This window comes from Scatophagus argus, chromosome 1 (assembly GCF_020382885.2).
Source record: "Scatophagus argus isolate fScaArg1 chromosome 1, fScaArg1.pri, whole genome shotgun sequence".
NCBI lineage: Eukaryota > Metazoa > Chordata > Actinopteri > Scatophagidae > Scatophagus > Scatophagus argus.
In genome coordinates this window covers 22,593,934-22,620,528 of record NC_058493.1, presented here as the reverse complement: position 1 = coordinate 22,620,528, position 26,595 = coordinate 22,593,934, and the positions used below count along the sequence as shown (strand labels likewise).

Sequence of the window (26,595 nt, the reverse complement as noted above, 5' to 3'; positions counted from 1 at the left end):
CTTGCCTGTTGTAGGTATGTTGTGCTGGTATTGGACATGGTTCCTTTACTAGCTGGTGTCTGTGTTTTAACTCTGCTGCTACTTGCCTGTAGTTTTGAGAAATAGTACACACTAGGCCAATACTGTTACTTAAGGGTAGCTTTGGGGAGGCAGATGTTTGGGCCAGTTTGATTTAGCGTCCTTGTAGGTTAACTGCTGGTCATATTCAGTATAGGCCACAAACAAACACTCCAAGCCTGAAGGTTCAACAGTTTCCAGCATGTGAGACTGCAGAGACTCTTCAAAAAAGTTTCACCGAGAGGCCGGAAGTCCCTGCTTCACTTGGACAAGCTAAGTACTTGCTTTTTGCTTTTATTAATCTGCTTGTCCTGTGTTGATGTCTATGTTCAGTCTGTGTTGTTGGCTCATTTGTTGCCATTGATTCATTGAACTGGAAATGTTTGCTGTTTTGTTGCGCTTTTGAGTGAACTTGCTTTTTTAAAATTCAAATTAGTGATCACATTTGCAGTAAGCTGAGCCTCTTTTCTATAGTTCACACTCATACCAGCTTCATGCCAAATGTCTTGTACACGACAATCACATGCTGCTCAACACTACATTCAAGCTATGGATTCTTGTGAATTTAATCAGAGTACCCAGTTGCCTGCTCCTGTGAGGTTGCGATGTGCTGTAACTTGCTACTGCTTATCAGGTGGATTGTTTTGTTGAGATCATGATACCTTTACCTGCCTGGTTTGCATGTGGCCTGAGCTGGGCTCAGTTCCTGCAGGTTAGCAACCCTCATTTCACTCTCAGTTCCTCTGCACCTTCAGATGTCAGCAATTACTTTCTTGAACACAATGTTACAAGAGACAGAAATGATGAATAAACCCTTTAAAGGCATTTGAATAGCCCATTGGCTCAAACTCTTTATATATATTTGGCTTTCAGAGGTCAGACTTTGTAAGTTTTACAGTGCTTTCTGGTCATGTGGATTTCTTGCAGTGATAATATCAGATAGTGACAAAGGCTACCCTTTGTATGGGGAATGACATGGTACAAGGCTGACACTGTGGGAAGAGGGAATCCATATTCGTTTGTTTTCATGCTCAGCATCTTAAGCAGAATAGGCTGCTCAGTCAAATGCACCATTATCAACCAGCTATTTTCAGCCACTTCTGCCAAAGTCGAGGCTGATGGACAGCATCAGTAGATGATGGCAATCTCGTGGTTTTGTGGGATGACTAACTCTTGGACTTTTTAGTCATGATGAGGTTATGATGCATAAGGTTTTAGATTCTGTATTAAGACTTTTTTAAAATTACACTGACCATTTTAACTCTATTGGTTTTAGTAAATATTATTTACTGAAATATTAATCATTTACTCTCCAGCAGCTTCAGTCGGTCTGATTATTTCAATAAAACATTTGTTGTATTGTGAAAACATCTTTCCGTCTTATCACTAATGAGTCTGCTCGTTGCCATCAAATTTCAAAACTGAAATTGTTAGTGTTTTGCCCATTTTCTCTTATTGCTGTTGCAAAATTCTCTTACTTTAATTTCAACCTCTAATTTCATTCATAGTGGAAAGCAAAGGTAGAATTTCATTGTACAGAGAACTTGTTTCTTTACTGCGCATGTCACTATAAATACTTTGAATCTGCATGTACAATAGATGTAGACAATTCCACGATTAATCAAGCAGTCAAGTGACAAAACATATTTTGGTAATTCATTATTGCCTCCAGCTTCTCAAACACGAGGAAGTTGTTGTTAATACGTGAGCACTTTTACAATATCCGAAATGGTGAATCTTATTAGACATTCAAAGTCAGTTTTTGGCAGTTTATGATAGTTGGTGTAACCAGCCAAATGAACACATGGTACAGAGAAAGTACTAAGATATCCAGCCTAAATGTGAATAGTACTAAATTTAAAAAAATGCAGCATCTTTATATCATGAAAGCAGACAGCACAGAGATGTACAGACAATATGAACTCAAAGCAGCTACAGTTGCACACTTTAAAGCAAAAACAAAACCTACTGTTTTGTTTTGTTTTTTTTACACCATGTAATGTGCCCACACACAAACACACGCAACTACGTACATTGCTAGGCAACGTAGTGGATGTTGAGTTTTCATATGCAGACAAACCTTTCACTGGGTTTAACTGTCTGAGTGTCGTTTTGAGAGAGACTGCTGTAGGTTCATCTTCTGTGCTCAGGTTGTGCACACCTCACTGAAGGTAAAAGTCAGATGTCACTATTGCTTGATTGTATTTTTGTCTATGTGAAGTTAATACTAGTCTTTACGCTACCATAACACATGACTTCATCCTTAATTTCATTGGATTGCTGTGCACGTTTCCTACTGTTAACAAAATGCTAGGCCAAGCCCAGTCTTCTCAACTTCAGCTGCTGATACCCCCTCCTGCTCTCTTTCAGATTATCATTACTTTTCATCCATGGCTGTACAAAATATGTTTTTCTGAGTATTGTCCTGTGTGTATACATTTTTTGCCTGTGTAAAAAAAAAAAAAAAAAAAATTCAGGTAGTGTCCTAAGAGTAGTGCCAAAACTTCAGTACAGAGAAAATACAGTGAGCTGATGTGCTTCCTCTGGCTCCAAAATGTGGGATATCAGACATCTGCTAAATAGATCTGTGGTAACCGTCACTGCAAGTCTACTACTGGGGACGTGTGTGTGTGTGTGTGTGTGTGTGTGTGAGTTAGTTTAGGAAATATTTTTAAAGGGGAATTGAATAATACCTGTGGTTTCAAACTGTGTCAGCCTTGTCTGCTTTTGACAGAAATGTCGCCTGTGTGTCTGTCACAGCGATTGCAATTTTAACATGCCAGACCCAGTACTTTCTAAAGTGAAAGTTTTTGACAGTTTCAAAACACTTTTTATTAAAAATATGAATATATATGTCTATAACAGAACTGGATTGTACTTGTACAGAACGGGGCTTTGCAGAAAGGCATTATAACAGCTTCCCTTGAAGAAACTGATGCACTTCTTGAAATATTCAGTCTGTTCTTTCTCTTAAGGAACTCCATGGTTCTTCGTTTGTGGTTTCTGTTAGTCACATGATGTGCGTTTTCCGTCTCAATCCATTTATTTCTATTGCGGCATGACAGATTTGTCGGGGCAGGATGCCAGACAGCTTTTAAAATAACTCAGACGTAAGAGCCTCGCAGCATAAAGTTGGGACTGTCCTGCCTTGTTCCTTGATTGACAATCTGATCGATTACATGCTGTTTACTGCTTACAAATACTCTCTCTCTCACACACACACGTACACAGACCATGTTGTGCTAAATTTCTCAGATGCAAGTGGCCATATTGTCTCTCTGTTTCAGTCCCCTGCTGGATTAGTGCTTCATTAAAGGAGAGCCTTGGTTGCTATGGAAACATCTACCAGATAGGGTCAACTGGCAGTACTCATCTCTCTACACTGTCGGTACATCATCAATGTGAATTGTACCTCCTACAGTTGGCAAGAACGCTGTTTTCCATGACGCTGTGACACATTTGCTTGTTTGAATGTTTCTCAGCCTCACTGGTGTGTGTGTGTGTGTGTGTGTGTGTGTGTGCGCGCGCGCTCATATGAATTGCATATTTTCACTGCTTATGATAATCACAAGAAAATGGTGGAAATAAAAAAGAAGAAAAAAAAAGTAGCTCCAACTCCCTTTGAAACGGAGCGAATCTCTTTCATCTTTCCAGTCTGTCTGAAGAGGTCCAGACTGGAAGGCTCTCAGCCAGTAAAGGCACCGGATCACAAGGAAACTCTCACTTCATGGCCTTTTCATGTGGTCCGTTTTGCTAAGTCAGCTCATTTGTTTCTCATTGAACATCAGAGGAGGGTGGTGGTGCTCATCATTACATGAAGTTCTTCTTCTTCTCCTTCTTCTTCTTTAGTCCCCCTTTTCTGCCCACTTTCCAAAAAAAAAAAAAACAAAACAAAAAAAACAGCCTGCAGGTTTTATTTTGAGACTGCAAAGTTTGTCACAGCAGCCAATCCCCATATTGATGCTTTTGTGTCTTTGGAGATACTAAAAAAGTATCTCAAAGTTTTACATAAGTACTGGAGTAAATAATTAGTTGCTTTAGTTGCTATTAATTGATACAAAAATACAGTTACCTTGAATAAAGTTACAAATGTTATTTATAGACATATTTAATCTTTCTTGAATGCAGCACTTGGAGTCATTTTTACATTGTGGTACTGGATATGAACATTTCGTTCACCAGTGGTCATTATCTCCTGTTAGTGTGGTGAAGTCTGGTTGGTTTGTCCTATCACACAGAGATGCACTAGATTTGACAGTAGCTTGTAGTTATACAAGCAAAAACTCACAAACTAAATGGCCCCACAATATCGAGGGCACATTTATGTAGATGCTGATGGTCGTGATTATGTCAGAATTTGAATTACTGAGGCTTAGCCAAAAACTCAAGAGCTCTTACGCAAAGGCCGGAGGGACTGAAGTGTGTTCAAGAATAATATTCTCTTTCAGTTTCATATTTATGTTCTCATAAGAAACCAAGTTATTGTAGACTCATGTTTTTATGCTTCTCTGTCTCAAGGCTATAGCACTGTTTCTATTCATACTCATAAAGCCTGTACACACACACACACACACACACACACACACTCCACATCAGGTTAAAGACATAAACAGCTTTATAGCTTGGATCAATGTAGCTCAGCGTGTTGTGATTACTGGCATATATTATTATTATTTTTTATTTATTTATTTATTTTGTCGCTACAGTATTGCATAAGATGGCACATGCACACACGCATACACACACGCAGTGTTGAAGATAAGTCAGCCTTGGGCAGTGGGCAGGCTAATGCCATCTGGTGCCCAGTGCTCATGCTGAGCAACAGTCAGCTCCACACCTGGGAGATGGTATCGCCTGCAACCGTTGTTGGACCACCAACTGCACGCCCACCTGCCCCCCGAGTTTTCTGTTGTCTCCCAGACTGCACACAAAAAGTAAATCGGGGGGGGATTAAAAACAAAACCAAGCCCTAAGATGTTTCACACATCTTATACAGTTTGTCATGTTTGATGTCTTGGAGCTCTTTTGTGATGATGTCTTATTCATTTAATGTCTGCCTTCATCCCGCACTTTGCCTCTGTTTGTTTCTTAATTTCCATTTGAGGGAAATGGAGTAAGATGTTTATGTTGTGAGATCTCCAGATCCCGAAAGTGACAACTTTACTCATAACACAGCGTCTTGTTGCTTTACGTGGGTGGAGAAACTGTTATATCTTCTACAATAAACTTCTCTCTGCACGGTTGTTGGTTGTGTAAATTGGTGAGTCGACAAAGACTGTTGTCATTTGATTCTGAAGCCAAAACCTGGCAGTGATTGCTAAAAATGTAATGTGGCTATGCTGGAAAGATCTAGAGATATCACCTGTGGTTTTTCTTGTTGCCCATGGGAGCGATTTAAACCAATGTGGTTAAAAAAAATTACTGATAGCTGTTTTTTAAACCACATTTAAAGCAGATATTTGGCTGCCTGGGGCAGCGAGAAGAGATGTAAATACAACGCTGACATATTATCTTTAAGAGTTGATGTTTTGGGTTTTCCTTTTATGAGTTGTTTTTCTGACTGCTTGATGAATGCAGCTCCAATGTTCACTCTCAATGTATCGCTGCCTTGGTCTGCAACACCTAATGTAAATATCTGCCAGTTAAGCTGCTAAATGTATGTTCACCAGCAAGCCCTTAGCTTTGTCTGTGATCTGATACATGCAGGTAGTACACACTGGGTTTATTTGGACTTTCTCTTTTAAAACGGCAGCCTGCTGCTGGAAAGTGAAGTGAGAGTGAACCATAGCAGGAAAGTTGGGGGCTGTAAAAAGCTTTAAAAGCTGGAAGGTACTAAAACGCGCTGTGGAAGGTGTGAGGGGAAACTGTGTGGATTTATAGCAGCAATTAAAAAAAAAATAACCTGAAAATTATTTAAACAACATGTTTTCAGTGATTATTGTAGATTGCAAAACATTAACCTGGCCTGACTTCATGTGACCGCCATAGATAGTGTGTGACTGATTTTATAACAGCCATTAACAAGGGGTCATGGGATTTTTACTGCTGGAGATGAATTTCAAGTTGCCATGAATGAGTGTCTCCCATTGCTCTGCTAAAACACAGGCAGCACTCTTACCCAGAGACAGAGAGAGGGAGGGAGAGAGAGAGAGAGAGAGGGAGAGACAGCACTTACAGCATACAGAAAGAGGGAGAGAAACAGTTTGAGAAGAGAGAGCGTGAAGAGGCTGAGTGTGACAGCACCGAATGAGAGGAGGAGGAGGTACCGAGCGGCAGGGACAAGGGAGGGAAGAAACCGAGAGGGGGACGGGCCGAGGGCGAGTGAGGGGAGGGAGCATCGGAAACGGGGAAAGTAGATGAGAGGGAGAAGGAGAGAGGAAAACTGAGGGAGTCAGGAGAACAGAAAAGAGCAAAAAAGGAGGACAGCTCAGCAAATCAGCCCAGTCGCATTCCTCTCACAGCTGCAACGATCCAGACAGGAAGGGCAAGTTTAGCCCACCAGGAGGAAAATAAACAAAACAAAACAGAACAGAACAAATTTTTTGTTTTATTTTTTTTGTTTCATTTTATTTTATTTTGTCCTGGTGAAGAACTCACAAGACTTCCTGGAGAGGAAAGGGAACAAGAAGAAAGGGGAATCAGAGAGCTTCTGCAGCCTCCGTGTGTCCTGCAGGAGAAGATGGATTCAGACTCCGGAGAGCAGAGTGACGGAGACCTCTCTCCAGGTAAACCTCAACACCTCTATCGCAAATACATCAGCTTCTCACATGTTCTGGTAGCTAGACTTTAAACACATGCATTCTACCTTACAGAATATGAGTTTATCCTCAGGGTCAGTGTGTTTTTGCTGCCTGTTTTCCAGCAAACTTTCACACTCTCCTGCATTTTATCAGGTTCTGGGACCTAAATGCATTTTGTCACCAGGGCCGTACCCTCAACAACTTTGCACCATTCTCTCAAAATGCCGACTTCTGGCATTGATCAGCAGTTCACCCACACATGTGAATACCTCTTTAATGCCCACCAACATCAAGAATCACACTTTGTCAACTTAAAGAGTCGCTTCATATCTGTAGCTCATTCCTGACATGTGTTAAAGGCAAGCTGCTGTGAGCCCTGATGCATGTGCACTGGTGACTGGCAGAGCCTCGCTGAGTGTGCGGATGAAAGCCGGCTCAGTCACCACCAGGAACAGGCAAGCTCCGACACGTGCTGCCAATTTGTTCATCAACACATTCAGCTAGAGAGAAAGCACAGCCTCCCCGAACGCTCAAGTCTTTTTCTTCTCTGTGTTGCATATCACACTCGGGGAACGTGGAAATGTTCACGTTCGCAGTTTCCCGGAAGTTGTGTGTGTGTGTGTGGTTGTTTCGTCAATAAGTTCTGTTGAAGACGTTTTATGGTGTCGGAGTAGAGGATTGCGGAGTTAACAGTTGGACTGACATGCAGACACACAAACACTCCTCGAAGTTCAGTGTCTGTTATTGGTCGTATTCCAGCATTCCTCGCGTGTGGGCGATTTACTGGACTGCAATCCTGTGGAGAATTTAAGCCAGGAGATAAGACAGCATTCTGGAGATAAGTTTGAGTTCAAAGATCGCGAATCAAATGTATCATCAAGTACCTGCACTGCATGTCACCTAGAACTGAAGTTTTTCAAAATATTGTTGACTTTTAACTTTTTTTATGCTGGGATTCAGATTGATGCTTCATTTCTCTGTTACAGAACGGAAATACTGGAAAATCACTGTCCATTTATTATCTCCATATGGAGGCTCACTTATCTATTATTTTCCCCTTTGTCACACGCACTCCTGTCCAACACCTAGTATTTATCATGTTTGGGCTTTTGTAAACTTTTTGCAGAACTAAAAATTCTAAAATTAGTTTCCGTTAGGCTCATTTGTGGACTGTCTGTGGATGCTATCGGCAGACCTGCTGCAGGTGTCAAATGACTCGCATATCATTTATCAGCATGTTGTTGTCCCAGTGAGTGATGTGGATGATGGTGTGTTGTTTTGACTGTTTATTTGACGTCATAGAGCTTTATATGTTTAAAAATGCTGTGATGAACCCTAACCATCTGTCCGTCCATCTGGCCCGTTGTCTGTCTGTCTTTTCAGTCCATTTGCAAAGGCAGACAAACCCTTCCTATGAGAAATAGGATATGTTTTACAGACATCAGTAGTAGATGATGACATGTCTGTGTCATCTGCTGATTTCAAGATGGCGTTTCAAGGTAAAAACACCAGCTGAGACTCTCAGACTTTTCCCTTTCACTTTCATGTGAGGTGATATACACTGTTTTTCAGAGACTGAGTCACAATTTGGGCCTAAAATTAATGTGACATATGTTTAAAGTGAACCCGAGAACAGAGTGATGTTTTTCCCAGTCAAGAGAAACCAAGAGCCTGAGTCTGAGTACTCAAAATGCATCATGCGTTGTCTATTCTGCAGTCTACTGTCAGCGGAAAAAAAACCTCATATGGCTGACTTTGTAAGGTCAACTGTCACGATGGAACCTGAGTCAAAGTATTTTGAAAACAGGTGTATTTTGAAAGTGTTGTTGAACACAAACCTGACCCTTATTAGTGGATATGTGGATGAGGGATGTGTGATTGATCTGTGCTTTCAATATGCACTCATGGCTCAAAACCTAAGCAGTGTAAACATTGAGGTATTTTGTTTCAGGAGGCTTTGCCCTTGAGCTGTTAGTAATTGTTAATAGAGAGTGAGACTGACATGTCAGAGTTCCATGTTCCCGTAAATTCATCCTCAGAAATTGTTTTTATTAGCAATTAGTGATGTTTGGTGCATTTGTGGGTATCACAGTTGCACAAGCCTCCCTTCAACATATCTTTTGTTCAGTTCTACATCCTCACTGAATTCTGACAAAATTCAGGGACATACCTGACCTTGGGTCCGTTCAGCCGCAGGTTAGGCTTCCGTCAAGCAATACCTGTGAGGTTGTGTTTTCAACACATTGTTCGAGTGGTTTAAGTCATTGTTGTCAGGTGACTGACAGTAGATGGATAACTTTAAAGTCCCTCGGGGCAAACGGCTCTGGTTGAGCGATGTTGTGTGTTTTCCATTTGACCGTCATGCTCGGAACAAGAGAAGGCTAGGCATCAAAGGTGATATGTATTATTTAAGTCATCGCTGTGGACTCAGCGTGCATCAAAACTCTTATCAGAAACTTACACTTAAAGAGTCATGTACAACATCAACCTTGGAGGGAGAGTTAGAAGTGAATGTAGATTATTGTACAGAAATTTCATCCATCCATCCATCTATTATCTATCACTGCTTATCTTGGTCAGGGACACAAGGAGCTGGAGCCTATGCCAGCTGACACTGGGAGGCGAGAGATGTTTTAACACCCTGGACATAACCCGTTGAATGAAATGAGGAAATTTTTAAAATATATATATTTATATTTCCGAGAAGATGTGAGAATTATAAACAACTTTTTTTTATGATGGGTTATCACGTGAGGGTCGGGAATCTGACTGTGGAGTTGAACAGAGAATCACTAGAGAGAGCAGTAGTGCTTTTCAGTCTTTGCTCCTCTGTTTGCTGTACCTTTTTGTTGTGTTGAAGACTAGCAGTACACAGCTGTAACTACTCTGAGAGAAATATCATTCAGACCTTACACACACACACACTCGCATTTCCCATAATCACCCAGTCATGCAATGAGCACGTCACTGACCATACCGATACCCGCACGCTGATTCATCCAGCAGTCTCGTCCTTCCTTCCTGTGGTGGAGTGGAGATGACCACACCTAATTATGAGTCAAAGCTGACTGGTAGCACACCTGTTCTGTTGGAGGGCCACTGGAGCCCACATCGCACAATCACAGAGCAATGATATCTGAGGATGTTTGTTTTCCAGATACTCTTGTGTTTTTGGTTTGAATTTTCAGTTGTTATGTCAGTCTGATATTGTGTTGGAGAATAATCAGCCCATGGTCTACTTTTGGCAGATTTATCGTGGTAACGCATCACCCAATCTGGCAACTGCAGAGACATTTCCAGCCGTTTGTTTACTTCAAACCATCTATGGAAAGTGATCTTGTTTGAAAGAGAAGCGGCTGTTGTGATAACAGCTGTGAGATTCATAAGGGCATGAGGGGTGTTGCTGTGGTTCTACTGCAAACAAAAAAAACTGCAGATGTTGTTTGATGACACAAATAGAGATCTAATCTTTAGCCAGGTGATCTTCAGTCTTCACACATCCATGTACTCATAAGCTCTTCAACTCTATTGCCCCAGCTAATATCCACTAATCCTCACTGCCACAAACTCTCAAAAGAAAAAAAATAATCACTGCTGCATTAGAGCGAGCCAAGAAGCACCCAGTAATCAGAGGAGAGCTTCTGCCTCATGACTGCCATGTTGGCAGACTGGCCACATGCTTTACACATGAGAGACGGGCAGAGAGGGCCAACCCTACATATGCTGTAACACTCCCATCCACTGACGCTCCCAACACATGCATCTCTGACTTTTTTTCCCCCCCTCCTTCCTTTAATCTGGCCCACAGATGGAGAGCGCACACTGCACCCCAGCCCTTTATACACACACACACACACGCGCACACACACATGTCTGAGACACCAGGAGCTGGTTCTGGAAAATTGAAACATGAACTGAGAAAAAGAAGGAAAAAAAAAAGAAAACATGAGTGAAGCTGTAAGTGGAAAAGACGACTCAGGAAAGAGTGGTTTTTCCTCTAGCTGCATCGAAAGGCAAATCCTAAAACTCCCAGGTCCCTGACCTGTGTGTGTGTGTGTGTGTGTGTGTGTGAATGCGTTTTCCTTTGTAGGCTCATGCATGCCCTGACACAATAATAATGTGGCATTTCATGGTGTTTGTGGGACTTTTGGAGAGAGAATTGTTTCCCCACGTCTGAGCCGTTACTGAAACATGGAATCAGACCACAGAGGCATTTTGACAAGGTCTCATATACACTCACACTGAGGAGGAGGAGGAGGAGGAGAAGGTTGTGGTTTCGCCAGAGGGCCAGTCGTAGCAAAGCAAACAGTCACTAGTGGCGCCTGGTGTGAGAGGCGAGCTGTTCGTGTGGATGAAGGGAAGGCTGGACTGACGTCAGTGGTGCCTTGAGCCTGTGCAGGTATCTGGATCTGTGAATCTCGTACATCTGCCACAATCCAAGTGCTTGTTCATCTGTTTTCATTTAAATTCATAATAATTTGTAGCAAATTATTATGTTTAACTTTAGGTCCGGTTTCCAGTTTCAACTTAGACTTCAACAGTTCACAAGGGCTTTCACCATCATTGCCAAAGAAAAGTGTGATGTGCTTATGGAAGCCACTGCAGTCAGGCTTTGTCAACCTTCTACTATAACATTACCATGCAGATTATCTAAAGTTAAGTGAAGAGTTTTCCTCTCCCACTTGCCTATTATTATGGCAGGAAAAAAGGCAATAGAAAATGAGGCTGAGTGGGAGGCAATTGCACACAAAGCTTTTCACACTTAACTCTGGGACAACTGAACTAACTGTACTGATTATAAGATTGTCAGGATGTTATAGCAGAAAAAGCAGAATATGTTAAGCATAATATATCACAACGGCTAGTGTAGCAGTATGTCACATTCAGCTGTTTTAAAAGTGTTTGCATCTGGGAGGTAGAAAGCAGAAGAACAGCCAGAAGTACCAAATGGTGCAATTAAATTTTGTGATTAGACATTTCATGGGGAAAAAACAGACTTATACACACTCTCTTATCCCAGGATTTGACATAAGTCACAGAAGGCTTAGGTTTGTGCTGGTAGTGGAGAGAGTTAAGTTGAAAGAAGGATTGTAATCATGAAAAGTTAGAAACAAATCTAAGAGTGTGTGTGTGTGTGTGTGAGAGAGAGAGAGAGAGAGAGAGCGAACCACAGTTATTTCCTGGTCATTAGTTAGTGGTGGGTTGGCAGCCAAGAGAGCAGCAGCACTGCACTAAAGCATGTCATGCATAGTGAGGGCCTTCAAGGCCAAAGCTCAAAGTCTATCCAGTTTTATCACTCAAGTCACAGCAAGAGCAACTTTGAATTGAGGCAGCATATCCAGCTGAAGCCCCGCCCCCTGTCCTATCTAACCTTTGCGCCGGCATCATTTATAGCTGCATGTTGAAAGCTGTTATATCTGTATTAGTTTACGGGCTGTCAGAATTTGAACACTTCTTCATTCGACAATAAAACAACATAGGATGACTGCCACAGGGACACTGTGGCATAGATGTCTTTGAGATAACACAACAGTGTTGACATTATGATGTCTATGCACTGTATTATAGAGATATCTACTGAAGTTAGCGTGCTAACCAGCTAACAGCAGTCTGTCCTGACTTGTAATACCACTTTGTACCTCTAGAGGTTATAATTCGATAGATCCACCCCCATAACTGACCAATGTATACAAGTGGTGAGTGGGCAAAGTTTCACAAGCTCTCTTAGCATTTATCTCATAAGTAAACAAAACAAACTCACAAAAGGTCAAGAAGGTAAATGACTATACAGAAAAATACACCCTCTGAATTCGAGTTTTAAGTGAGAGTAATTACACAGGCTGTGGACGTGCTCATGGGGCAGTAGACTCTGCCATAGTCCTATTCGCTCCATACACCAAACTGCATGAAATACTAATGAAGTTATGTTGGCTGGATGTTCTTTGTAATTTGTGTCATTACCAATGGCAGAGAGTACAATGCATTTACCTAAGTGCAGTCTTTAAGTATAATTCTGATGTATTTTAATCAAGTATTTCCATTTTAAGCTACTGTATAATTCACAACATTTCACATCGAAATGTCATACTTTTTACTGCATTTATGAGAGGGCCTTAGTTGTTTTACAGAAAAAACAAATGCAACTGAAAACCTACAGATTTTTATATTTCAAAGACTTTTTCTTGCTAATTTTATATTTTTCTTATTAAAAATTTTAAGCACTGGATTTTCCCTAAATATTTTACGGCCTAAATACTTTTTCCGACAAACATGGTGCTTTAGTATCTCATCAGCCATTTTCCTGCCTCGTGGGAACCGTAGCTGTTAACTGCTAACAAGATTATTGTCTATGTTAAATGGCAGAGAGATTTTACCGTCCAGTACACTAAATAGCCATGCAACGTTATAGTTATAGACGGTGAATCTGGAACATTTCTAAGCTTTTCATGACCCCAAACCTCCAGGAGAAAACCCACTGAGTTATGGATGCTAGTGGTATGGGATATGAGGGCTCCAGCATTAGTATAAGGGCAATGACACACAAGGCCTCATGTGATTCAGTGCTTCCCAGTGCCTCATTTTTACATAAACTCGGTTAGAGCGGGTGAACTAGTAAACAAACCAGGAGGCCAAAGTTACGGGGAAAGCTGGCAAGGCCTGGATGATCGTGCATGCAAGTGTTAGAGTGTGTGTGTGTGTGTGTGTGGTGTGTGTGTGTGTGTGTGTGTGTGTGTGTGCGTGCGTGCGTGCGTGCGTGCACGTGCGTGTCTCTTTGTAAATGATGCCGCAGCATGCTGAGACTTGGCTGAGGTCTATGAGAGAAGCGACTCACCCAGGGCCGGAAAACACTTACTTCCTTGCCACTCACGCTCAGCTCGGCGTTGTAGATGTGTTGAGAAATGGACAGAGAGGAAGAGAGAGACAAAAAGAGACGAGGAGAGCTTCATGAATACACGACAAAGACACGCGCTGCAGCCAGTTCTTAACACAGCTGCGGATGATGTTAAAGGGAATGAGGGTGAGAAGATGTTTTTGTGTGGCTCTGTATCGGACATAAACAGACATTGACGACAGCTAGCCAATCAAAACATGGATATTTGATTTCACCTCTCTTTCTTTAACAACACCACCACCTCCTCCATCCTTCTTTCCATTACTCCTCCACAGTCCCTTTAAACGAAGTGACGCATCTGCAGACATTCAAAATGGCTGTGATTGAATTTTTTTTTTTTTTAACTTGCAGATTCAGAAAATTTTTCAAGCAAATGCATTCTTCTCATTTTTTTCTACTTTCTTCTGCTCACTTCTGTTCTAATCTTGAGTGAATGGTGTGAAATGAAAATGTACATATTGCCAGCTCTGCCCACCCCATCCCTCTTTCTCATGCCCAATTTCTCTCTGTGTAAATAGCTTAGTTTCTTCATTTCAGATGGAAAAAGTGAAAGGGAACTTCTGCCTGCCAGATAAAGTAAGGAAAACCCCAATATTTTATACTCTTCTGTTTGTTATTAGGCTTCAGTCTCACAGTCTGTCATTATAGTCCACGCCACCCGCACAATTGTACCCTGATTTCTATAAATAGAGTGTGACTGTTTTGCGAGTCAAATAATATTTGGGCTTGGTTATCTGTAGGATCTTTTTTTTCAGCTGCATTTCCTTCTAATCATATGAACTGTATGGTATTTCTTGTGCTGTTTCATATTCGCTTGCTTTTTTTTTTTTTTTGTCAGTAAAGGTTGGCTGTAGCTATCGCTCTTGTCTTTGTTTATCCAGTCACAGTGGATATCGGCCCAGTTTCTTTTTGAGTAGTTTTGCTGAAAAAAATACGAAAAGCATCACTTCCTGTGAGCTGAGACAGGTTAAAAGACTTTGACATTGGATGTTCGGTTGCAGGAATGATCGGTGGATGGTGATGAATCTGCCATTTTTTCATATAGAGCTCAGCAGCTTTTCCCACCACCAACGCCCACCTGACAGGATTTGTCAGTGAATGATCATGGCAGAGTAGTTTTCCAGAGAAGCTCCCAGAGGAGCGAAACAGAGAGGGGAGACAGCCTCCAGCCAGTTCCCATGCCCGCTTAACCAGCTAACTGTGGCCTGGCTTTTTTTACTAGCTAAACAATGGCAGACATCAGCGAACCACAGCTGGCAAAGACATTAGCTTTACAGCAAAGCAGAGGTCGAAGGGCAGGGATCTCACAGGACCCCGCAGTCCACGCTGTGTCCTAACAGGATGTCCTGGATACCACTTCTCATCATCTGCGAACCAGCCGCGTCTCTGGTCTTCATGTAAGAGGAGTGACTGCAAAATGAAAGGCAAAGGCAGAGCTACAGGTGGAGGTCAAATCGCTGCCGTCTCTCTCTCTCTCTCTCTCTCTCTCTCTCTCTCTCTCTCTCTCGCTTTCTCGCCCTCTCCCACTTCTTGTGACAGGCGATCAAGCCAGCGGCACATTAATAAATCAGACATCTCCTGCCACGGCTTCAATTGGCCTCATCTCTCTGCTTCAGCTCTGTAGGGACAGGGCCATTAAAACTAAGAGACAGAGAGAGACAAAGAGGGAGATGAGGGACGGAGTATTAAATAAAGCTGTGTGGCAGCCAAAAGCAATCTGTCTTTGTGTCCCTCCTGATTCAGAAAGGCTCCTAAGTGCTTTTCCCTGGTCTGTTAGTCACAGAAGAGACACTTAGACTGGTCCCAGGATAAACACATTTGTAGTTCCAAACACTGTGTGGTACTGTATTTCAAACTCCTTCATGGTTGTGACATGGACATACATCAGCTGGCTGTTATTGGGAAACACTTCTAACAGGTTTGTTTGTTTGTTTGTTTGTTTGAGTTCCATCCAATTATGCATTTGCCAGTAATGCTGAGTCAAACCTTGTTTTGTAGCGGCCATCTTCATTTAGACTGCTTGCTATGGCTTGTTTGGACTGTTCCATTCAATTTAATCCATCTTTCTTTTCACTTAAACCAGTATAGTCACAAGTCCACCAGGCAGGACAATGTTGTGGGTTTATTTGAGGTCACAAAATCAGAATGGTTACCTTTTTATCTGGAACAAATTTATCCCAGTCGACCAGTTACACATTTGATTTTGTAGTTCTTATTACTTCTTCAAATACTTTTTTCAGTTACTTCTTCAAATACTTTTAACATCCAGTATTTGATGGATATGTTCTGGCATCCTATCTTGCCAGAAGATACGAGTTTATAGCTGTTCCCAACAGTCACATTCAAAGGTAAGGTGAGAAACCTGCTGTAATAGAGAAGTGTGAGAAGTGTGTTTATAGTCTCCTAAATGTGGGGATAACAGTGCACATTTTTGGACAATCTTTTCTTGAAGGCATTCCTGGTGTTGCTCTCCGTCGTTAACACGGATTTGACACAAGTAGTTGTGTGATTGTGCAAGAGAGAACCTCATATACGAAGCTCACACCTGGCCAATCAATGCAAGAATGTCAGATTATGTTTTTGGCAATAATTGGACACAGGATTGGAAAGGTAAATAAGAAACAATTGCCACCAATTTGTGTACAGAGTGGCGGACAAACTAAGTAAAAGCACTGCTTCCTCTAACATACTGTATCTTTGGCATTTTTGTATCACACTTTACTTATCAAATATATGTTGATATCCAATATCCCTGCAGTGAATTAACACTGGCTGATGTATCAGTCCAATGCACTTATCAAGTCAAGTATAAATCAGTTGAATTACAGCTCTGCACTGTTTGCCGTCGAGATAAAATGTACACAAACCTCCAGGCAAACTGATCATAAAAAAGTGACTCACTGCAGAGGTCTTTATTGTTATCTCCTAATTTATTTGTGTGAGGATACAGTTTCATTAGTGCCTCACCGCCTCCATGTTCCTCAATTGGGACAAATAAAAACTAGGTCAAAACAGAGACAGGTTACACCTGGACAAACCATTACCAGAACAACAGAACAACAAAAAAAAACATAACATCCATTTGTCTTCACACAGCAATGTCCCTTTTATAAACTTCAGTTATCTGTGAGCAGGATAAGATTGTATTTCCTGCCATTTGACTTTCTTCCAGTAAGTTAGCTGTAACCTGCACATTCCAGTTTCAGCTAGAGACTTAATAATCCACATGTAGAAAAGGCAATGAACTTTAAACTCTCTGACCTCACTTCACTCAAATGAGACTCATTAAAGTATTAAAAGGAAGTTATTTATTAACCCTAAAGGTCTGAATACCCCTTCACGTCCTGAGCAGCTGTTAATTGCACAGCCAATGACCTGAGTGCCCTTTGGAAACTGGCTCAGAGACAGATTCTACAGCTCATGAATAATGTAAACTACTGTGTCCCTCTCTCAGTAGATAACATTTCTGTCCAAATCATTATCATTCCCAGTTACTTTCATCTACAATAGATGAAAACACACACACACACACACACACGTTAAAACAGACACAGTGAGTAGGGGTGGTATGTTTGAGTCATCCTCTGATTAGAGCGGTGGGAGTCAAAAATACACCAGTAAGGAGCCTTTGCAGGTCCACACTAAGAACAGCAAAGACATAAAAAGACAAAACAAGCCTCCATTTATTCCAACGCTTAGATTCTTCAGCAGCTTTTTGCTTGTGTATGAAGGCCCTCATCGCGATGCATCTTAACACACTCCTGGCTGTACGTCTGTGTGCATGTGTGAAGAAATGAAATCACAGAAGCAAACAAAGCCTTGCCCAGAGAATGAGACAGGAAGGTAAATACGTCTCTCCTATGGCTCCACTACTCGAGCTCTGGTACCAGCTGGCACAACACACCATCCTCTGCCCCCCCCACTCCAGTCCGCTGGCCTCTCAAGCTTGCTTAACTCTAACCCTGCAGGCTATTAAAAACCCCTTTACTGTTGCGGAATGACCCACTCCATTGTTTTCCTCAAGCCTTGTAAAAGCGGCCGGAGAGAGTCTGCAGCAACTCCTTATTGGAAACCAAAAGCAGATGAAAAGGCCAAGGCAAAAGAAGTGGAAGTCGAGCTGTCAACCATGTTTACTTCTCCTGCACAAAGAGCATTTTCCCCTGGCATTTTCATAGTATTGATACATTGTTATCATTGTGTTTTTGTTCTGTGTGAAGTGGCAATGCTGAGGGATGACAGACTTTATTAATGGTGGCTTTTCCTGGACCTTAAAAGCCATCTCTTGTATGTGAAATATAAATGTTTGCAACTACTGCAGACGTTCAACTTTACAGCACGCACGAGGCTGAAGGGCGATTAGTGCTGTACTGCTGCCCTTATAAAAGAAAATATCTGAAATGGAAAATGTCTGGAAAATTATTGCAGTTTAGCATTTACAGGGCGCAAAGAACGGCCTGGCAACCACTCGTTTCAGAGAGGCATGTATTGGCTATTTATTTCTAAAATACATTATGGCCATTACTATGAATGGAAAATGGGTTGCACGTGGAAAACAAATGTACAGCAAGGAAATTTGGTGATTTCTACAAGTAGGGCACAAGGCAGCTTTGCAGAGCTCTCCTGTTTTTCTACATCCCTGAGTTATGCTGTCTGTCAGCAAAATTTGCTGTTTAAAAGGAGGACAGGTGCTTTATCAGTGGTGAATATGGTAAATATATGTTGCTGTTTTTTTGCTTTTATTTCTTCTTTTTGACTGTGTCTGGCTGTCACACTTTTCGTCCTATCCATCCTCGGTACATCCATCCATCCATCCATTTTCTATACCGCTTATCCGTCAGGGTCGCGGGGGAGCTGGAGCCTATCCCAGCTGACTACGGGCGAGAGGCGGGGTACACCCTGGACTGGTCGCCAGTCAATCGCAGGGCCAACACACAAAGACAAACAACCACACACTCTCACACTCACACCTAGGGGCAATTTAGAGTAACCAATTAATGTGCATGTTTTTGGTATTGTGGGAGGACCCGGAGAAAACCCACGCAGGCACAGGAGGACACAGGGAGAACATGCAAACTCCACATAGAAGGGCCCAGACCGGGATTCGAACATGGAACCCTCTTGCTATGAGGCGACAGTGCTAACCACTGCACCACCGTACAGTACAATGACGTGTATGTGTAATGTGCGTGGACTCCCTCACATGTTGTGCTAGCACATGTGAACATGTGTGGCGAACACCTGTTCACATGTCTATCTGAAAAACATCCCATGCACCTGTGCAAAAACTGTGACCTGCTTTTGTTCAATACTTAACCTGAACATGTTGTCATTAGCAACCCTAAACAGGGAAGTACTGGCAAGCACTGTGTTTTGCTTTCTGTGTGTATGTGTGTGTGTGTCTGTGTGAGTGAGAGACACTGAGAGAGTTTCGGATACCTGATACAGTCAAGATCTTTAGCATTGCAGGAGCACTGAATGATTCAGACCAAAAAACATCACATAATTAGTAGCAGCAGAAGTAAATGACTCACAGCTCTCCGAGCAAAAGGAAAATGCTTTGAAAAACTGCAACTGAAAACAATTACCCTGAGGTTGGCTTTTTATTATTATTATCACTGGATTATTGTAGTTTTGCATTTTCATACTTTTACACTTTTTATTTATAAGTGTCTTGGTTCCCCATTTTCTTTCCCATTTGTATGATTGTTTTAATTGGACCTTATTGTGTTTGTGGGAGTCTAATTAATTTTCAGTTTCGGTTATAAAGTGAAACTGAAAAGAACAAAGTATACTGTTTAATTTTTATGTTACAACCTATCCAGGCTGTACTATGCCTCTGGTCGAGTGTCGGGAAGAGGCTCCAGCCCCACACAGCCCTGCAAGCGATAAGCAGCAATAGTTAATGGAAGAAGGGTTCCATATTACATCCAACCACCGTCACCACCACTTCTCAAAATGGTTAAATAAAAATTAATTATAATGTATTTTTAATGCTGTTCAGAAATGGAGCCCAATAGCTACTGAAAGACTCATGTACACACACACATAGTTGCCTCAGTCAGGCGTGTGTGTTCTGCGGCGTTCCGGCTGATAAGCCCTCAAGTGCCTCCAGCGTTGGCTCACTGAAGGCCAGTCGGCCCTCGTCCTCATTGGCGTTAGTCGATGGTCCCGCTAATGGCTCGTTTCTCTGGTTATTCTGGAATGAGACCAACACAAGCCTCAGGACCACAGCCTCACAGTCCAGCTGCCCAGCACGCTGCAAAAAGTGCCCAGATTATTAAGTCATCTATGGTTGAGTTTTATCACGTTACACAAATAACAAATCTGCGAAGGTGCCAAGGTCGGCTCATTTGCCTTCCAAAGAAAGCCTACCTTCTTAAGTATATTGTTGAATTAATTTTGCAAGAGTGATCTGCTTGTCACTGTCAAAGTAGTGATCTGGGAAGGTGAACAGGTGAGCAGATGCATGTAAGAGTCTGGAGGCCAAGATTGGTGGGAACATCTGAGGATATCTGGTGTACAGATGGAGAATGGCAGATCTGGAAAGTTCCTTCTCAGAAATGTACGGGCCCAGGGGACGTGAGAGGTGTCCGGAGGCGGGGACAGAGGGTCAGACTGAGCAAAAATAAAAACAACTGAGGCAGCTGTCACAACGATGTGTTAATTAGAGAGCTTAGGCGTACCGGTCGGTGGATTTTATCACCTTTGGGCAGAGCTTGCTGAGCTGCTTCCTCCAGTTTCTAGTCTTTATGCTATGCTGAGCTAAACAGCCATGTTACCGCACTTGTGTCTGTCTGTGTATTCACAAGTTACAATTACATTAAAACATGAAACAAAGGTCAGTGCAGGTCAGGTCAAAGTCAAAATCTTGGTGTACCATGGCTTTGCTCAGCACTCCACAGCCATCTACACGCACAATATACCCAATAATACAGAGTTGCATCGACCATAATTTTAATATGCAATAACTAGCCACTAGAAAATTAATAAGTTATAAAGCGAATAATTTTCCAAAACCTTTAGCAGGGCCGGTCTGGCCGGTCTGGCTGGTCTGGCTGGTCTCCATGTTCCACACTGGATGTATGTTCTGCTGCAGCCCAGCAGAAACTGTTGACTCAGCGCTCTAAAAACATCAGGCGGAACAAAGAGAGACTGTCTAGTCAACAACCACGGCCAGAGAGCAGCAAGCACCTTACTAATCCTGACATTCAAAGCAAACTTTACCAACTCCCAAAACACTCTTATGTAACCAGTGGTGGGCCAGTGGGTCCTATGACTGGTGGAGAACTCTATCCCTGGCTTGTTTTCAGTAACCTATTCCCATGTGATGTACAGAATACCCACTTTATTTTGCGAAAAGACAAGTGATGCAGAGAAAAGTGTGAAAGCAGGAGAGAGATAAGTAAGAGGACAGGCAGCTTTCTGGCCATCTCTCTCCCCTGACAGCTTGTACTCTGCTCTAACTCACTCTGACACTGTGGCTCATGCATGTCACTCATCTCAGCCTCTGGGTGACAGGCTGTATGCGAGTGTCTGAGAGAGCTCGGTCTTCTCAGAGTCCTCCGTGTGCACTCTTATAATCATCTATCCTCACTTACTGTATGTGCTAAAATCTCCAGCCAGACTCTGAATCACCCACCTCCTTCCCCAGCACTCTGACTCACACCTTAAGCAGCCTCATGTCCTTTCTTCACTGTATATTTTCCCCCCCCTCACACTCCTTCAGTTTGCTTACATTCCTTGCCACTCTGAGATGAGCAAACAGACTTGAGACAGGGGTCAAACCAAGTGAGTCGATAGCCACCTGCTGGTCCTCAGAAACAGGCTCCAGGCTGTGTGTTCAGGGGTGGCAGAAGCATAATTAGTCTGCTTTTAGCTCTGCACTGAAACAGAAAAGCTCAAATCAGTTGCTTCCATGCGGTGCTCCTGTCGGTTATGTATTAGAATGATCCTTGCAGTGGTTGCTGCAGACGTCGATTATTTAATTACAAAGAATAGAAATTCATTTATAAAGTGACCAGTCACACATAACTGGTAGGTTCTAGATAGACTGCACAGCCAGGTCTGACAAGGCTGGCTTTATGAAGCAAGCTGTCACCTTTATCAGTGTGCCAGGGTTTCAGAAATCTATCCAGTTGGGTTTCTGAATATCAGAGACTCACTGGAACAAAGAGCTGCTTCAGAGAAACAGGAAATAACAGTGACAAAGAGAGCCTGTTGATGAGAGGCACAGATCTGCCTAATGAAAACCACAGTTATATGTCCCGGTGTTGCTATTCAAATATCATGGAAACTACCATATTGCATGTAATCTATTCATCACCTCGGACAACATATTTACATTTCTTTGAGGGCAGTCTCTTAATTGCAGACTGCAGAGATAAAACACTATCTGATGTTAAATATAGTTGGCCCAGGATTTGTATAAAGTCACTGGTGTCTGCTCTTAATATTGTATGTCGCTCGTGGTCACAGTGTATTATAGATTTCCATCTGCTATGGGCAGTTGTTTTCTACAGTTGTTGTCACTGCATATCCAGCACCAACGAGGCAGACAGACAAACTTGGCAAATAACTGGTGAAAAAGTAAAACTTCAGGAAGTCAAAGAGTCAGGTATTTCTGTCAGGGGTTGGTAGAGACCAAAACAGAGCTGAAAGAAAGAGTGAATATTAGATTTCCATTTTCACTAGGTGGCTATAAAAACGCCAAACTCATGGCAATCTTGCTCTGTGTTGATATGTTGGCCATAACAACTTGTTTCAAGTTTGTTCTGCTCCCTTCAAATTCAACTCTTGACACTTTAAGTGGATTCAAGAGCTCAAATACAATCTGGAAACAAAAATTACAGCACAAGCAGAAGTTTGTTCACTTAACTTTTGCATTTCAACTTCAAATGAAATCCTCTTCGCGGCAAAGGCTTTGATGAAACAGTGTATTTATATGGCTCACATATATTTTATGCCGGTTGGACATCTTCATACACACCCGTTCTGCTTTTGTCTAACATACAGACCACTATCATGAGGCTGAACAAAGAAGCACTGCTATCAGATGTATTGAGAAAGGACTGCAGACAGACATTTGCCTTATTAGTTGTAAATGTCAAAGTGGGCTAATTATATGAACACGAAATGTCATTTAGCTTCAGACCAACACATGAAATGTCACTTCTGCACATTCACTTGAAATGTCACAGATAGGATTTCTCCCAATTGTTGTGCGGCATTCAGCGTCTTTTGTGCGCGCGTGCGTGTGTGTTCATATAACACGGGCGCATACGCAGAGGCGATGTGACGACAGTGGGAATTCTGCATGGTCATATTGTCTGTTTTAATAAAATTATAATGACAACAAAGCAGGTGTTCCTCTTTGAAATCTGGCTCTGTTGTTATCTGCTGTTCGGTGTTGAGCTCACTGGGCATCGACACCCCCGTCTCTGTCTCTCTGTCACTTTCTGCATACATGTGTAGGAGGAAGAGGCTGACAATGTGCCCGGGCTCCAGGAGGGACAAAGTGAGGCGTCTTTCCTGAGCTTTATTCATAATTGAAGTTATATGGTGTGTAATTTGTAGCTGGGTGGCACCTAAATAAAACCCCCTTTCGTCCTCCCACTCCTCACATTCACACAGACGCATGTTAAGCTGCAGGCTCTGCTGTATGAGGACACAGGCAACCTTTTGATGTTCTCCTCTAGGATAAACTGCGACTGCTGGATGACACAACATAAGACTGTGATCAGTCTAGAAAGTGTGTGAAGAGGTTCTTATCGGTGCACAGCTGTTTGATGTTATCCAGGGCAGATAGTCTTTCCTCCCATAGTCAGCCAACCACACAACTGGCAGCTACAGGAAGGACGCCGCCCTGCTTTGAATGTGGCTCCACCGCTTTTCACGTCCTCCTCAGCTTTCACTTATTCAGACTTTGCTCTGCCTTGAGCTACTTTTGTAACTTTTGAAAAATCTATAATCATCCCCCCGAAACACAATATTCTTTTTACATAAACTGCAAGTTGTGTAACAAGAAAGTTGTTTTCCTCTGAGCAGCTAAGAAAACTAGTTAAGATCAAACTTTTCTTAAGCACACAGTCATGCAAGGACAAAGTAGTGTCAGTGAAAAGTGGAAAGAGGAAGGACCCATATTTCCCCTACAGTGGGTCAGCAGAGTTGAAAAAGCCTGTTTGTCCAGATGGAAGTCAGCTGTTATGTGTAAACACGCCGATCTGAAATTTAAGGGTGATGCTTAAAGACCGTCATAATAACTTTCTTTCTTTTTCCAACATTCTTCTGTATTTAGTCTAGTTTATCCATCTGATATCTCTTAAAGGCACAGCACAGTGTTTATTAATCTGTTTCTATTTGCCTAATTTACATCTACCTAGAATTTGCTTTCAGTCAAGTTTGTAAAAACAGGATTTACTTTTTATTTTTGGTTGGTTTTCCCAGTCAGTGCGACAGAATCAGAGGAGGCAGCTGTTTGACAAAAAGAAAAACCACTATGCACTACCCACCCAGCACCAAATGACAAAGTTAGCTGGTGAGCATACTGGGACATCAAGTGTTTCCCTCTGGAGGCAGTGGAACCCAAAAGAGAGCTAAGAGGAAAATGAATAATTGAACTTACATTCATCAGATGGACATGAACATGGTTACTAATGTTGTTCCATGTTTGCAAGGATGCGTGAAAAGGCAAATGTCTGCTAACACATTTGTGAAGATGCTATTTCCTTCCCCTGTTTCTTTAAAAAAAAAAATGTAGTCTTAGAGTGAAGATTTCCAGCCTGTTGGACTAACCCCAAACCACTTGTCTTTCTCTGTGTCTCTCGTTTCTCTCTCCTCAGGGCAGGAGAGCTTTAACTCTCGCTCCCTGGCCCTGCAGGCCCAGAAGAAGATCCTGAGTAAGATGGCGACCATGGTGGTGGCCAACATGCTCACAGACGATACCAGCAGTGAGATCTTGGATGAACTCTACAAGACGAGCCGGGAGTTCACCAAGAGCAAGAAGGAGGCCCACAAGATCATCAAGGATGTCATCAAGATCGCCCTGAAGATAGGCATCTTGTACCGCAACCACCAGTTCAGCCCTGACGAGCTGGACACTGTGGAGCGCTTCAAGAAGAAGATGAACCAGGCGGCCATGACGGCAGTTTCGTTCTATGAGGTGGAGTACACCTTTGACAGGAATATTCTGTCAGAGCTCCTGCTGGAGTGCAGGGACCTGCTTCACACCCTGGTCGAGCAGCACCTGACCGCTCGCTCACATGCGCGCATCGATCACGTTTTCAACCATTTTGCCCACTGCGATTTCTTGGCGGAGTTGTACGGGGACGGAGAGGAGTACAGACTCTCTCTGAGGAAGATCTGCAATGGCATCAACAAACTGCTGGACGAGGGAACGCTTTAACCTCTCACATCTGACCTCTTTCCCCTCCAGCTTTTTCTCCTCTTGCTCTTTCACTTGATGGTCGCTCCTGCCTCCTTCGATCTCCTTCACTCGGTCACCCCTCCTGACTGCTCATATGCTCTACTTTCTTCTCGCTCTTGTCTTCCTGTTTCTTCTCTGTCCATTTACATGAAGCTAGTTGTAACAATTGTTGCTGTGGTTCGATGAGGGATTTTCTAGACTTCTTTCCACTCAATGGATCATCGCTGCACACTGGGACAGCCTGTGTCATGTTGTATGCATTATAGCATTTCAAGTTATCCCCTTTGTGTGCAAAACCTGTACTGTACCAATGGCCAAAAACATACATTAGGTATATTTGGATATAGAAGATAATCAGTGGTAGTTAACAGAGTGTCTCCTTTCTCATTGTGTGCGTGCGTGTGTGTGTGTATGTGTGTGTGCACTTGTGTTTGTATGGGATTCACTTGAGTAATGTGTTTGTATATAAGACCAACTATGACATGGTGTGTGTGTTATGTATCTTTGTCAATCTTCTCTACAAAGGTGTAACACTTGTATTTTATTAAAGATTTCTCGTAAACATTATTTTGCACTTCTTCTGACAGCGTGACCGCCTTGTGAACCCGGAAAACTTTTAGGAAGGAGGTGTTTATTCCATCTTGTTGGCATTCATAAGGATAATTTTCTTCCATGACACATTTCTTAGACAGCATTTGAAGAAAAACAGTGATTTGCATGCCAGCTAACCAGTTGCTTTCACAGTAATGCCTAAAATTAAACTTACTAAAGATTTTGCTGCTTACTTTTCAAAGGGACAGAGCCACCGTGATAGAAAATGCACAGATTGATCAGATCTGGAAAATAAGCCACAAATGGTGCATTAAGCTGTTACGTTTTTGTCCATTTGATCCACATCCGCTCCAGGGATAAATTCGCCAACACTCATTTTGAAATGAGCTGAAAAATCAGTGATTTATCATCTGTGGTTCATTAGATGCCCTCTGGTCTATCCTGCTCTCCAGTCCAGAAAAACACATTACTGGTGGCTTGATGTGACTCCAACTGAATTATTTTGGCAGCCAGCAGAGAAGAAGACCAGTTTTATGCCTATGAATTCTTATAGGAACACAAAACAGACAGACCACCCATCTGACAGATCCTCCATTTCTTTTTTTTAATCTTTCAGAAGACTGCAGGAAAAGTCAACACTCACAGTAGTCTGGTCCAGCAGATACAAATTGATAAACACAAGTGAATTAACTAGTGGTAATCAGTCACTCACATACAGTATGCAGTGTTGGTTAATATAAAGCCAGCCAGCAGGCTTAGCTTCACATGATTGTTGTGGCCTCCTCACACCCTAAAACCTAATCTTAAACTGAAAGGGGCAGTTCAGCACATTAGTGCTGCATTAAGGTAAGGGACTCACAAGAGGTACATTTAAAAATAATGACCACAATTAAAGTTAAATTTTACTCCAGAGTGATAGTCACAGTCTAAAA

At 42.2% G+C, this 26,595-nt stretch overlaps 1 protein-coding gene across 3 annotated transcripts; it reads left to right on the top strand.

Annotated features, from left to right (window-relative positions):
- On the top strand, window positions 1–25,678 carry tnfaip8l3 (tumor necrosis factor, alpha-induced protein 8-like 3). Of its 3 annotated transcripts, XM_046392501.1 has the most exons (3): window positions 1–334; window positions 6,648–6,782; window positions 24,528–25,678. In XM_046392501.1, the coding sequence occupies exons 2-3, from the start codon at window positions 6,737–6,739 to the stop codon at window positions 25,088–25,090; spliced, it is 609 nt and encodes a 202-aa protein (XP_046248457.1). In that variant the 5' UTR covers window positions 1–334; window positions 6,648–6,736; the 3' UTR covers window positions 25,091–25,678. The 3 variants fall into 3 exon arrangements, with proteins under 3 accessions (XP_046248457.1, XP_046248465.1, XP_046248472.1); XM_046392509.1 differs by lacking the exon at window positions 6,648–6,782; XM_046392516.1 differs by lacking the exons at window positions 1–334; window positions 6,648–6,782 and adding an exon at window positions 2,207–2,228.
- The last annotated feature ends 917 nt before the right edge of the window (window positions 25,679–26,595 follow it).